Genomic DNA, 14,397 nt, shown 5'->3' with positions numbered 1-14,397 from the left:
CCATCTGATGTGGCCGTAAACTTTAAGGACCCCATGTCTCTGCTTCAGAAGGTCCTCCATCTTACACATTAAATTAATGTTGTCCAAATCTACCAATTCCGATAGAGCATCCAATGTATGTGGGTGTCCTGACTTTACCCCAACAGCAGATGTCGGAAAGGAAAGACGGATTAAACTGTTAGATCTTAGCATGCCCGATCCTTTTGTTCTCGGGGAAGATAAGCCACTATCAGTGTCATCTGGCAGCATCTTGCTTTCCTCTCCCTATTCAGAACACATGCACGCTCAGTTAAGAGCATTTGACTTCCACTGTTGGTGCAATGTACTATTCAGAAAATGACCTTGAAAAAGTCCCTGAGCTTAGCTGTAGCTTAGACATATTTGTTATTTTGCACTCATTTGTTATTCACGTGTACCGTTTGTTTGGAGTTGAGGCTGGCGTGCAGCGTTCTCAGTGGGACAGGCGCATTCGCCTTAGCACAGGTACGAGTATTTAGAAGTGACTATAGACAGATGGAGGCAAACACAGTGGGGAGCCATAGGAAGCCTAAACGGATTAAACGTAGAAAAAAATATATCAGGATAATTGTTAAGCAGATTATACTGTGGCTCTCGAATGGGGAACCAGGAGGTGACCTACACGAATGCTGCAGGAATCAGAGATGCAAGTAATATTAGACAGGTGTAAAAAGGAAAAGATACAGACAGAATTCGGCTGATGAGGAGGAGGGAAAGGATTAGGTTACCTGACTCTTTTTTTTCCACCTGTACCATTTTAGTCAGAGGAAGGACACAGGGAGTCAAGAAGAATTGTTTTTTTTTTATTATTATGGTTGGCAATGGAAGACTAAATTAAGACATCTTCCCGAAGAGAAAGAAGCTTTCGAAGGAGGAATGAAAGAGCTTCTGCCTAAGCGGAGAGAAAGTGTTCACTCAGTTGAGTTGAATATTTGAGAAGCAACTCAACAAAAGGAGCATTGTTTCCCGGTATACAGGCCCTTTGTGGTTTATGCAATAGCCCCACTATTGGTTACTGGCGGCTCGCGGTTCATTGAAAACCAGGGACAGAGCTTTTGTAATCCTAGATGTGGCCAATTAAACAGGCTGCAGCAAACACTTGGCTGAGCAGTCTGCATCCTAGGCTTAATATGTGAAGAGGAAAGTCCAGCTTCTCTGCATCCAGTCTGGGAGGGAGATGGCGATGTGCAGATTATAGGAAGGCGGCCGACACAGCCCAAAGAAGGGGCAACTGGACGAGGATCAAAACCGCGTCATTGGGTGTTAAGTTGAGGTGCTTTTAAGTTCATTCATTTTAATCCAGATCTCCCAGGGCTGCTTGCTAAGTGCCTACCTTTTGCGTTCAGACTGCTGGTAACACGAGACACTTTCGCTTAGGAATCTACAAGATATTTCGAAAGACAGAGAGAAAAAAATGCCAACCAATGGGATACACCAAATTCTGAAAATCCAGTTCGGCTTGATCAATTGTGATAACAAGTATCTGACAGCAGAAGCTTTTGGCTTTAAAGTTTATGCCTCTGGTCCGAACTTGAAAAAAAAGCAGATATGGACTTTAGAACAAGACGAGGTGGACAGTTCGGTGGTCTACCTCAAAAGCCACCACCTTGCAAGATATTTGTCCGCTGACAAAGATGGAAACGTGTCATGTGAAGCTGAAAAGCCAGAGGGAGATTGCCGTTTTACCATAACTGCCCAGTCTGATGGCAGATGGGCCCTCCAGTCTGATATACACAAGAGGTTCTTCGGAGGTTCAGAAGACAAGATGTCATGTTTTGCCCAAAGCATCACTGAGACAGAGCTCTGGGCAGTGCATCTGGCCATTCATCCACAAGCTAACTTACTCAGTGTCAGCAGGAGAAGGTATGCACATTTGAGCCCTCAAGAAGATGAAATTTCCACAGACAGTAATATACCATGGGGTGTAGACTCCCTCATCACCCTGGTGTTTCAGGATAAAAAGTATTGCTTGAAAACTTGTGATAACAGATACCTACGTAACGATGGAAAGTTGGTTAAAGATCCAGATAATGGTACAGGCTACACTTTGGAATTCAAGGCTGGAAAGTTGGCCTTCAAAGATTGTAGTGGGAAGTACTTGACACCCATGGGGCCTACAGGAACACTAAAATCTGGGCGGAGCTCCAAACCTGGCAAAGATGAACTTTTTGATCTTGAAGAAAGTCATCCACAGGTTGTCTTCATGGCATCCAACAAAAGATACATCTCTATCAGACAAGGTAATCTCTTAAGATTCTCATGTCAATTACCCTTGTGAAGTCATTGGTCAATGTATCACTGAGTTTAAACTTGTTTGGTGAAATATTGATTTGTGTGCCCGTATTTAATTTGGTATGGTAACTAATTAGATAATTTAATTAATGCTAACATTTTAGAACCGCTTTTTAAGTATATATTTAATATAACAGCTCTGGAGGTTATAGATGGCACATGACTATGGGACAGCTCTTCTCAAGTCCCAACTACTGACAAATGTATAAAATACCACAACGCATTTAAATGTAAAAGTATTAATAGATGACATCCATCTCATAAAGTGGTTTTAGAAAGACAAGATTAAATTGGTGGGGTCGCCACTGGCTCTATTTTTGGAAGCATTTTCGTTCTATAACTCAGAAGTCCCAATCTCGAAAACTCACCTCAATTAGTTGGGTATTGGTGTCATACCAATGGGCTTTAGCCGTTTACCTAGCATAAAAGATGAAGATCCTTCCTAATGTAATCTTCTAAGTCAAGAGAGTCTTGTTCCCTAAAAATGTGCAGATCCACAGTCTGGCAGCTGGGACAAGAGATCGAGTGGTTCTTGGTCTCAACTTGGTTGAGTTGGCCAAGATTTGGTCACACTGACGTTTGAGTCTCCTGTGTAGGATACGTGATCCTCACCATCTATGTTGATTTCCTAAAGTATCTCATTATAAGTTACTAATGCTAATGATGAGGGTTAAATAGCCAAAAAGAGGGAATATTCATTCTATGGTAGAGTGAATAATAATAATTGCATGTACAGTTCTATGGGCGGCTCATTTCTCTGTTTTTATCCAAGAATAAAGAATTTCTGGCAACTGGATCAAGGTATTACTTTGGTTAATGAAATGTTTTAGATAGATAATCTAATACCATGAATAGATGTTTTTTTTGGGGGGGAGTGAATGTCCACTTTAAGGAAGGGGGCGGTAAGTGTAACAAGTAGTACAAATGTATATTTGCCACATAGAGGTGCTGAAAAAACTGCATCTCAACCCATGTGGTAATATCTGGTCAGAGAACACCTCAAGGACTGGTGATTTGGTGATAAGTGAGTCATAATAAGTTGTAGAGTTTCAGACCCTTTCCATTCATATTTATAGCTATGGGAACTGGTGACCCTCCCATTCTAATAATTATTATTATCCTCCTTTGTAGATATACAAGTGCCATGTGTGCCCAATCTGCAGAAGAACATGTCCACCTATATAAATGTTACTTTGTATGGTCTGGAGCACATGTTACTACAGATGGTGCTGCTATAACTAAAGGAGGTGTAATGTACTGACAACTCACTCAGCGTAAAAAACCTTGCGGGGTCCCCAGCATGTGTCACTTACCGTCCTGTTTATAAAGGTGTTGGGTAAGGTGCTACCCCAAAAAAATTAGGATATCATCCTTTCTGTGCATCCCACTTGCATCTGTATATGTTTTTTGAGATGATTGCCCATTTCTGGTTTAGTAAACCAAATTTTCAGACACCCTCAAAAAAAAAAAAAAGTTAATAGAAAGGAGTCCCAATATGTGGGGAGCGGAGCAGCTGTGAAGAGAGTCTCTTTCTGGAGGACCTGATATCTATGACCTAAATGGCCACTATGTAATGCTTGATTTTCTCTGTCGTGGTGCTGCTGCAATATTGAACCCCTGTCACGAGGTTCTTTTAAAGACTATTGGACTGACTGTGATCAAATTAGTATATGCGGAAACCAAAAAAAGGTATTGTAAGTAGTAGTAAACTATCCCCAAATTTCACAATAAAAAAGAATTGTATACACTATTGAATAGATGTCTTAGACCTGATGAGACCGGGTACTTACTTTGAAAGTCCGTGGCAGAATGGTTATATAACCCATTTTTTAAGTTTCCCTGCCTAGTTAGTCTCACGGAAAGCAAAATTTAGAATCAGGATTATACAGGTATTTTGGCATGCATTTTCAAAGTAAGGATATCTGTCTCATCAGGACTAAAAGTTCTATTATGCAGTTTGTATTGTGAAACCTGGTGACTGATCTCCTTTAATGATTTTCTCGTGGTCATGTGAGATGCTAGTAGTTTCTGACTAGTCAAGAAGGGCCATGATTAGGATTTATTCACACATAGCAGTGGTTCCATTTTTGATCACTGATTTCCAATATGGCGGCAGAATTATTATTTTTTGCTACAGTATTCAAAATCTTGGTGAAACAAAGTAGTTGTTAACGCAGTTTTTCAACAGAATTGCAGAAAAAAATAGCGACTTTTTTCCTCAATTTGGATGAGATTGTATTCTGATGTTTCCACAAAAATGATTTGTTTCAACCACATTTTTTTGAAAAACGTAGAGAAAAAAACTCACCTCATGCGCAATGTGGTGAACGCAGCTGAACTCCACTTGTGGGACCAACGTACCTGAAAAGGTGATATATATTTTTTCCTATTTCTGGCTGGAAAACCAATTGCCATTTAATAATATTTCAATTAGATTTTCTCATATCTCGCTTCAGCCAGTAGACTCTGTAGCTAGTGTGCCGCTTACGGCTATATCTACGTGAGCGTGCTAGATGGACTATGTATATCTATAGAAAGCCAGTGATGGAGTAAGCCAGGATACATCTCCATATATTTCTATGATACGAATCCCTGCTGTCTGCACAAGCTGCAGTGATTTACATGGCTCAGGGGTGGCAATCACACAATATAATCACCATGTACTGTCATTTCCCCCAGGCTGCACATATCACTGATGACCATGTTGCCAGCAGACATGTCTGGAGAGAGAGGGACGAACACGGTGCACTACTGGTGTAAAAATTAAAAAAACACCCCCCCCACAATTTTTAGCCTTGTGAAAGTAGAAAACAAATAAGAGATTTATTTTATTTAATTAAAGTCAAAGTAGTAGGGTCCAGCATATTGGGCCTGCACTAATCTCAAGAACGAGAGGGTCCCATGGAAATTACTGTGAGTTAGAGAAATCAGCATCAGTCACAGAGAATTTACTTCTATTCCTGTGCCGTTTATGGCACAAGGGGGTGGTTACGAGGTCTTATACGTATAGGAATGTTCTTGCTGACTTGTACTACTCTTGCTGACACATAGAGTATGCTGGCTGACAACAAAGTTGTGAATGGTGGGGCCACCATGGATGGACCTGTGGGATGACTCCTACTGTCATTTGTAAGGGCGCTCTGGCTTGCATTTATGGAGTTAACAGCTGAAATTTAATAAGGCAATGACTGGCACTTATGTCTCCCTGTGGTTGGCACAGTGCAGGCACTGGAGGCAAAATGACTGGCACTGCCACTGTCTATTAACTTCAATCTCAGAGGGCTCCATGATTGACTGGTTAATAAGACGGCTATAAAACCCTGAAGAATCAAGTCAAGGTCATGTATATCTTGGAGGCATCCTACCCATTTGCTATGGATCCTGGAGAGGATAGACCGAGCATGGTGTGATCCATTCCTAACCCCCCATGTGGTACAAGGTTTCCTTTGTTCATAAGAACATAAAATTACCAAATAATGCAGAAGAAAGTCATCAGAAAAAGGTGAACAGCCAAGTCTTTGCGTATGGTCGTATGAAACATGTTTAATCTCGTGAGATCACAGCTCCCTCTGTCCATAGCAATAACAAAACTTGCACAGTAACCACATATCCATAATCTCTACTTCTATATGTGACGGGATGGCAGGTGATCAAGAGATGGCTGGTCATCCAGTGGCTTTGGTTCAGGAGGAAGTCTGATTTTCATTTTGCTTTTTGGTGCCATCTTCGCTCATCTAGACAGTCCATAATGTAAATATTTTGATGGATTCTAGACACTTGGGAGCGGTCATTGTCCTGGGATATGACCAGGTCCACTCTGCACAGTCCTTAACATCTTATGACATTGTTCCTCATTGCTAATTTTTCCCATCAATCTGTGGAAATGATATAATTAGAGGATCATGAGCGATGATAATCATGACTGTGCCGTTTATTGGCCGGGAGCCTTTCATCTTGAGAAATACTTATTACAAGACACACATGTATATTACCCGGGTTATGTTACTCAGATAATATAAATATATATGATTTATTCATCAGACTCCTCATGCGAGAGCAATAAGGCTGTATTATAGCTGAAGAAGTTTCGTCTAACTGTGACCAATAAATAAGTGCCCATTAGAAGGAGCTAAACCAGGAGGAACCCATATTTTGAAGACATAGAGGCAGATTTGCACAGACTAAATGTGACCATTAGCAAACTATCGTCACGCTGCGTTAAAATTACTCTTGACCGGTAATGATAAATGGCGTTCATCCTGATCCTCCTGGTGTGACACATATATAGAGTAGCAAGGTCAAGTGGTGACTGTAGCTCTGCATTAGAAGTTTAGGTTTTTTTTTTAATTTAAAGGGGTTGTCCACTACTTGATGGCGCTGTTCTGTCTTCTGATAGCAGCCAAGGCTGGGTACTGCACATCCACCTCCTTTTGATTAGAATGGTAGGCGGAAGTGTAGTAGATAAAGTGGCGCCATAACTGAACATTTACGGCTGCCTGCTGCCGGGACTGATAACAGATGACCGGCGGGGTGTCGGACCCCTGCAGATCAGACATTGATGACCTATCCTAAGGATAGGCCATCAATTTAAAAGTAGTGGACAACCCCCTTCAGGCCTATTGGCCCCCCAGATTCTAGCTGCCACAGCAAACATCTGATTTTACCAAGAAGAAACCATGTCCAGCCAGACATTTCTGCAGCATAGTAGCTTCGGGATCTGCCCTATATGAAGGTTGGCTCCAAGTAGGAGACCCCTCTTTATGACATCCATATGACCAAAAAATGAGACAAGGAATTGTCCTCTAATCAAATTATAAACAACTAAAGAGAATATTAATTGTACAGCTTACTGGTTAGTTGTACTGGTGAAATGTTCTTTAAAGTGGTTCTAGGTGTGGGCAAGAATGCCATCTTTCAATGACAGCAAGCAGAGAAATCGGAAAGAGACCGAACATGAAGCTTATGGGCTCCAATGCAAAATCTGTTACACATCCTCCTTGTACTGTGCTATTTATTATATTAGAGCATTTGGACCTCCTCAGGCACCAGAACCAGGATGCAAATATCACTTCTGCGCACATTATAGCTATGCCCCTGACTTTAAACACTTATAAAACTTCTCATTACACAATAATTAGACTTTATTTATAGAAGCTGACCCATTTCAGTTTTGCAAGGGGTCCAGGGCTGGTTGGGCATTTGCACAGCGAGCCCTTTAGACAGCGATCTTTTCAGCTGCAGCCTAATGTGTAAGATGATGCTCAGAGCTGTGGCCACAAGTAACACAACTCTTGTTTAGTCACATCTGATACCCTGTCAAGAGCAACTTACAGTAACCAAGTCAACAGGTCAACTCCATCCTAGTAATGTCCTGAACAGCCGAAACCAACTCAACAAAGGTTTCCCATACACTTCACAGAAGAGATAGCCTTCGCAGTCAATTCTGACCTTATTTGAGTGATATCTGGTAGAAAAAAAAATATATGCACAGGTTCTTACGAACTAATAGCAAAGAGGATCAACTAAGGCTGGTGCCTCTCTCTCCAAAGAGTGAATAGCTACCATGTAGTTTACCTAGATATCAGGTACACTATTATTTCTGAGGATACTGAACGGCAAACCTTCCCAGTAATAGAGACATACATCCTGATTCCAGAGGGTGAAGCAACTCATTACACAGGGAATGTCTGTCAGTGATTGAGTGTCTTCTCGAAAAGTTAAGGACAAGACCTACATCTAGCTCATTTCCCAAGTTCCAAAATTTTATTCAAAACAATGGACAACCCCCACAATCCACTAGACTGGTGACTTTCTCATTCTTATAGACCTAATTTCAATGCATTACAAGGTTGCATATGTGTCATGCCTTGGTTTCAGGAATCGATCTGGTAACCTCTTGCTGCATAGTCGGTTTCTTGCTTTGCTGAGCCTTGGCCTGTTTTGGTCTCTGTCCAACTGCTGATGGTTCTTTTGTCTTCCCTTTCTTGAGTATGCATTTATTTCAGGTATCCCCACTTCTCTATTTGGTTCTGTTCTATAATGGGAGGGGCTATTTTATACCCCCCTTGCACCACCCTTCTTTGCTGGCAAAGTTTTTCGTGGATGTTTGCTTAAGAGTTCCAGCCCTGTAACAAAGGGATTTTGGCTGCTAGGCAGAGATCAATTGTTTTACTTCTCTGTGATTCCTTATTTACCTTCCTATACCTTTCCTCTCTCCTCAGTTAGCTTGGTGAGAGGTCTCTCTTGCTTTTATTTATTTTCCTGTTTTTCCCTTTGTGCATATGCTTTAAGTTCCCTTACCTTGGGTCCCCATCTACCTCTGCACAGTTTCTTTCTCTCTGTTAGTTGTGTATAGAAGCTTTTCCTCAGAAAAAATGGGAAACCACTTGATGGCCTTTAAGGGTGTTATGGTCGCCGAGGGACAGTGAGTGTCCTGGAGTGGACCCATTGGGCTGTACACCGGACTGCCCTGAAGGAGCAACCAGTAGCGAACCCCTATACATTGATTGTCTGGCGCAGCAACAGGGGGCCTAAATACATGACTGCCAGGAACCAGTGGCTATCGACTCTTACAGACAGATAGAGTCTCTTAATGTCCAATGCTGGGGTGCTCAGGTGTGGCAGCACGGAGATGGTAACTCAGACAAGGCAGCACGGAGGTGGTGGCTCAGATGTGGCAGCACAGAGGTGATGGCTCAGAGGTGGCAGCACGAAGGTGGTGGTAGAGAACAGGCTCTAGGATAAGACACAAGTTATGAACACAAGACTGGTAATAGAACACAATTAGCAGAACTAGACACAGTAGCATAACGAGACCTGTGAACTAGCAACGCACTAACTAGTAGGCAGCATTGCTCAGGCACCTCCTGTAAGGGGAGGCAGTCTTAAATACCTTTTTTTTTTTAACTATAAATTTTTATTAAAGTTTAGTAATAACAGATATCTGCGCATTACAAATGCATCCAAATAGTACATTAATCATAATGAGCATACAAAACAAATATAAAAGTTATAATCAGTGAACTGTAACAATTATAACAATAACAAAGGCAACACACAATTCAGACATACAATGACAAGACAGGAAGGGTGTGTTGATGGGGAGAGGGTGGGGAAAAAGGTGGGGGAAAAGTTTGAAGATAAATGTAAGGTCAGTAAATCTTAACCCTATAGGTCCCCATCAGCTGCAAAGTAATCCCAGGGCGCCCAAACCGCCAAGAAATGGTCCATTGAAGCATTTAGTAGAGCAGTAAGGTGTTCCATCATTCTAACATCTAGTATTCTACTCTTGAGGTTCTGGAAGGACGAAGCCCTCGTCTGTCTCCAACAACGGTCTTAAATACCTTTAAGGTAACAGGTGACCTCTGGGATTGCTTCCGGGTAATAAAACGCTGGCCCTGTAAGAAAGGGGGCATGGCCACGCACGCACCCTACGGGCACTCACAGAATGGCTGCGCTCAGTCCGGAAGCAGGAAGAGGTCGCGGCAGACCCAGGGGCAGGAGAAGAGGAGGGGAGCCGCCGGACAAGTGAGAGGGAGGACGTCCCCGCCGGAGCCTGGGAGCGGGTGAGAATACTGCGCTGCGACCGGGTGCTACAAAGACAGCCAGGTCTGAGTTGGTGTTTTTAGTTGTGCAGCTAGGGATCTTCTAGTCTGTACAGGAACAAGTACGGTGTGAGTGCAGCTGCTGTGTTGTAGGCTTTATTTCTCCCTTTAACCTTGTTGGTGTTAGATACGTGCATAACAATGTGGTTCCAGAGATTTCCAATAGGAATTTCCTGTGGCTATTCCCACTTAGTATATCGAGAAAAAGGGCCAAGATGCCCATGATCAGCAGGACTGGTTGATCCTTTTCTACTAGTCTTGATTTCAGTGTTACAGAAGGTTGTTAATTGTGCCCAGTGAGGAGAATCACTAGCCATCTCTAAAGAGAGTGCTGTCCCTTATGATCTGAGGTTATAAATACACAATGTTTTTGCTATATAATTTGACAGCAGCATGATGTAGGGGCAAAGACTCTGATTCCAGCATTGTTTCAGTTTATTAGAGGCAGCACTGTGTACAGTGAATATAAAGCTGATAATCAGTGGTGAGGGTGGTGTTGGACTAGGAGGCACTAGACGCACTAGGAGGCACTACACGCAGCGGTCTCTTATCATATGAGGGGATCAATGAATGAAGCTGTTTTTGCCAAAGTTCCTACGGTTTTGTTGTTTTATATATATATATATATATATATATATATATATATATACAGTGCCTACAAGTAGTCTTCATCCCCCGGCAGATTTAGCAGGCTTGATAAGATGCAAATAAGTTAGAGCCTGCAAACTTCAAACAAGAGCAGGATTTATTAACATATGCATAAATCTTACAAACCAACAAGTTATGTTGCTCAGTTAAATTTTAATAAATTTTCAACATAAAAGTGTGGGTCAATTATTATTCAACCCCTAGGTTTAATATTTTGTGGAATAACCCTTGTTTGCAATTACAGCTAATAATCGTCTTTTATAAGACCTGATCAGGCCGGCACAGGTCTCTGGAGTTATCTTGGCCCACTCCTCCATGCAGATCTTCTCCAAGTTATCTAGGTTCTTTGGTGTCTCATGTGGACTTTAATCTTGAGCTCCTTCCACAAGTTTTCAATTGGGTTAAGGTCAGGAGACTGACTAGGCCACTGCAACACCTTGATTTTTTTCCCTCTTGAACCAGGAATTGGTTTTCTTGGCTGTGTGCTTTGGGTCGTTGTCTTGTTGGAAGATGAAATGACGACCCATCTTAAGATCCTTGATGGAGGAGCGGAGGTTCTTGGCCAAAATCTCCAGGTAGGCCGTGCTATCCATCTTTCCATGGATGTGGACCAGATGGCCAGGCCCCTTGGCTGATAAACAGCCCCACAGCATGATGCTGCCACCACCATGCTTGACTGTAGGGATGGTATTCTTGGGGTCGTATGCAGTGCCATTCAGTCTCCAAACGTCACGTGTGGTTGGCACCAAAGATCTCGATCTTGGTCACATCAGACCAGAGAACCTTGAACCAGTCTGTCTCAGAGTCCTCCAAGTGATCATGAGCAAACTGTAGACGAACCTTGACATGACGCTTTGAAAGTAAAGGTACCTTACGGGCTCGTCTGGAACGGAGACCATTGCGGTGGAGTACGTTACTTATGGTATTGACTGAAACCAATGTCCCCACTGCCATGAGATCTTCCCGGAGCTCCTTCCTTGTTGTCCTTGGGTTAGCCTTGACTCTTCGGACAAGCCTGGCCTCGGCACGGGTGGAAACTTTCAAAGGCTGTCCAGGCCGTGGAAGGCTAACAGTAGTTCCATAAGCCTTCCACTTCCGGATGATGCTCCCAACAGTGGAGACAGGTAGGCCCAACTCCTTGGAAAGGGTTTTGTACCCCTTGCCAGCCTTGTGACCCTCCACGATCTTGTCTCTGATGGCCTTGGAATGCTCCTTTGTCTTTCCCATGTTGACCAAGTATGAGTGCTGTTCACAAGTTTGGGGAGGGTCTTAATTAGTCAAAAAAGGCTGGAAAAAGAGATAATTAATCCAAACATGTGAAGCTCATTGTTCTTTGTGCCTGAAATACTTCTTAATACTTTAGGGGAACCAAACAGAATTCTTGTGGTTTGAGGGTTTGAATAATAAATGACCCTCTGAATAAACTTTTCACAATTTAAAAAAAAAAAAAAAAAAAGAAATAACATTCTTTTTTGCTGCAGTGCATTTCACACTTCCAGGCTGATCTACAGTCCAAATGTCACAATGCCAAGTTAATTCCGAATGTGTAAACCTGCTAAATCTGCAGGGGGGGGTTGAATACTACTTGTAGGCACTGTATATGTATATCTACCTAAACTTATACAGATCAAATATAATAAATACATCGTGCAAGGAAACACGTACAGGAGGCTCGTTCATAAGTAGACAATAACTTTTATTTTGGACGTACATACAATTAAAAATTGAAATAGTCAATTTCCATTTAAGTTGAAAAAATATGAGATAGCAAGTCAGATCCTATCACACCCGCCCACCAAGGAACAAGCAGGTAATGTCCCACATCCACTCCGTGTCTCAAAACATCACCACAGATTAAATGTCAGTACTAATAGTAAATCCATGGATAAACACCATAGGGTCTATCACTTAAATATCAATTGCATAGTATTTTGTGTCAAACACTTACCCGTGGTGTATGGCTGGGGGCACACAAACTACCAGTCAGAGGTAGGTGGGAGATAACCCAGTCCCGAACGCACATATCGCGTATGCTTCATCAGCGGGGTGCAGGCAAGCAGAAATATAGTATTTTGCAGAACTGCAGTCTGGTTTTCTGGTCACCATTACAAGTCCCCAAGACTGTGCGATTACTTCGGCCTTGTCATTGTTGTCTTGTCTTTGTTCTCCCTTATCAAAGTGAGGTTGCTCTCATTCTTAAGGCCCCTTTACACACTGCAACATCGCTAGTGATATCGCTGTAATGTCACTGGTTTTGTGACGTAATAGCGACCTCCCCACTGACATTGCAGTGTGTGACACGCATCAGCGACCTGGCCCCCCCGTGAGGTCGCTAATCCCTACAAATCGTTCAGGAACATTTTTTGGTCCTTTGTTTCCCGCTGCGCAGCATGCATCGGTGTGTTTGACACCGTTACAATGACATCGTTAGCGACTTAGAACCCAGCCCGTAGGCGTGCTATAGCGTTCCCTTTCCCGCCCCTTACCTCCGATTGGTGGTCGCTGTTGAGTTCTGATTGGGCGGCTTTCACTGAAAAGAAGGCAACTTTAGCTCTTCCGTCCTTTGTTTCAAAGCTACCTTGTTCCTGAGCGTGCTGGTTTGCGATCATTAGAGAGTTCTCCAGTCTGCAATACTATAAAGCCTATACGGTAAGCACCATTTGATTGAAGCTGTATTGATGCTGTATAGCTAAACCAGTATGGAGTCGCGGCACAGAGAACTCTACAAAGATCCGCTAAGCAACAGAAGCTCAGGAACAAAGGATATACAAGCGCGACTTTTGCCAATCTTTCCAAGCTCGGGGTCGCCAATAAAAACGCACTAGCGATCACCAATTGGAGCTGAGGAGGCGTGTAAAAAGGACACCTAGGTGGCTTCAGTGCCAAACACCACGCCCCTAACATAGGTGTGAGTCATCAAATAGCTGCTGTGTGACACGTCCCCAACGACTATCGAGGTCGTTCTGCAGGTCCATATCGCTGCTGCGTCGTTGGCCAGATCTGCCGGTTTGACAGCTCACCAGCGACTGTTTAGAGACTTTCCAGCGATGGGATCGCTAGAAAGTCTCAGTGTGTAAAGGGGCCTTTAGGCCTCTTATGTTTCCTTTTGGGTGTAGCTAGACATATACAGAGAGACACAGATACAAAGTGAAACCCGTGCTGTGCAGTAATGGCCTTGTGCACCACACCATGGAATGAAAGAGAATGTAGTTCTATGGTGACATTATACAGGAGGAAGGTCCTAGTAGGGTTGTACCTAGATAATCAGCCTGAAACACAATCCCATAAAATATAGGTTAATATAGATAAAGTATAAATTTGCAAGTCCGGCTCACAAAGCATTATTAGGACTTAAAGGGGTTGTCCATTTTAAACAAGTTATCATGTCTTAGTAAGGTAGAAGATAACTTGTTGATCGGTGAGGGTCTAAACCAAGGGACCTTTTCTACCCATTAGAATGGAACGGCAATATGCATGTGTGACCTGCGCTCCATTCTATCCCTATGGGGATTATAGTTCTCTGTAAGGGATAAAAGTTCCCCGTTCTGTGTAGGTCCCAGTTTTGAGGCACTCACCGATCAGCAGGTTATCACCTATCCTGCAGATAGAAATCAGTAGTAAGAAGATCGGCTCTTCTGCTTTCAAGTGGCATGTCATCCCTTGACGCGAACACCGCAATATATTTAAGTGGCGACTGGATTATTTTGTGGACTCTATCCTGCGGATAGGTGGTAACTTGAATTAACTACACAACCCCTTTAAAGCACTCATACAAATTAAATGAAAGACAGCTGCTGAATTTGGTATAATTGTGGGTCTCCAGACTGTTTGCAGA

The 14,397-nt window shown here is 42.7% G+C and overlaps 1 protein-coding gene across 1 annotated transcript in view; it reads left to right on the top strand.

Moving 5' to 3' along the window:
* The first annotated feature begins 776 nt into the window (after positions 1 to 776).
* Positions 777 to 14,397, top strand: part of FSCN2 (fascin actin-bundling protein 2, retinal) — a 39,363-nt gene continuing 25,742 nt past the window's right edge. The window contains exon 1 of the mRNA XM_075350699.1: positions 777 to 2,258. Within this exon, the coding sequence (XP_075206814.1) occupies positions 1,433 to 2,258 (826 nt within the window). The 5' untranslated portion in view covers positions 777 to 1,432. The remainder of the gene's footprint in view (positions 2,259 to 14,397) is intronic.

This window comes from Anomaloglossus baeobatrachus, chromosome 5, assembly GCF_048569485.1.
Source record: "Anomaloglossus baeobatrachus isolate aAnoBae1 chromosome 5, aAnoBae1.hap1, whole genome shotgun sequence".
In the NCBI taxonomy this organism is placed as follows: domain Eukaryota; kingdom Metazoa; phylum Chordata; class Amphibia; order Anura; family Aromobatidae; genus Anomaloglossus; species Anomaloglossus baeobatrachus.
Note: the sequence above shows the minus strand (reverse complement) of the source record. Positions and strands in the feature narration are given on the sequence as shown.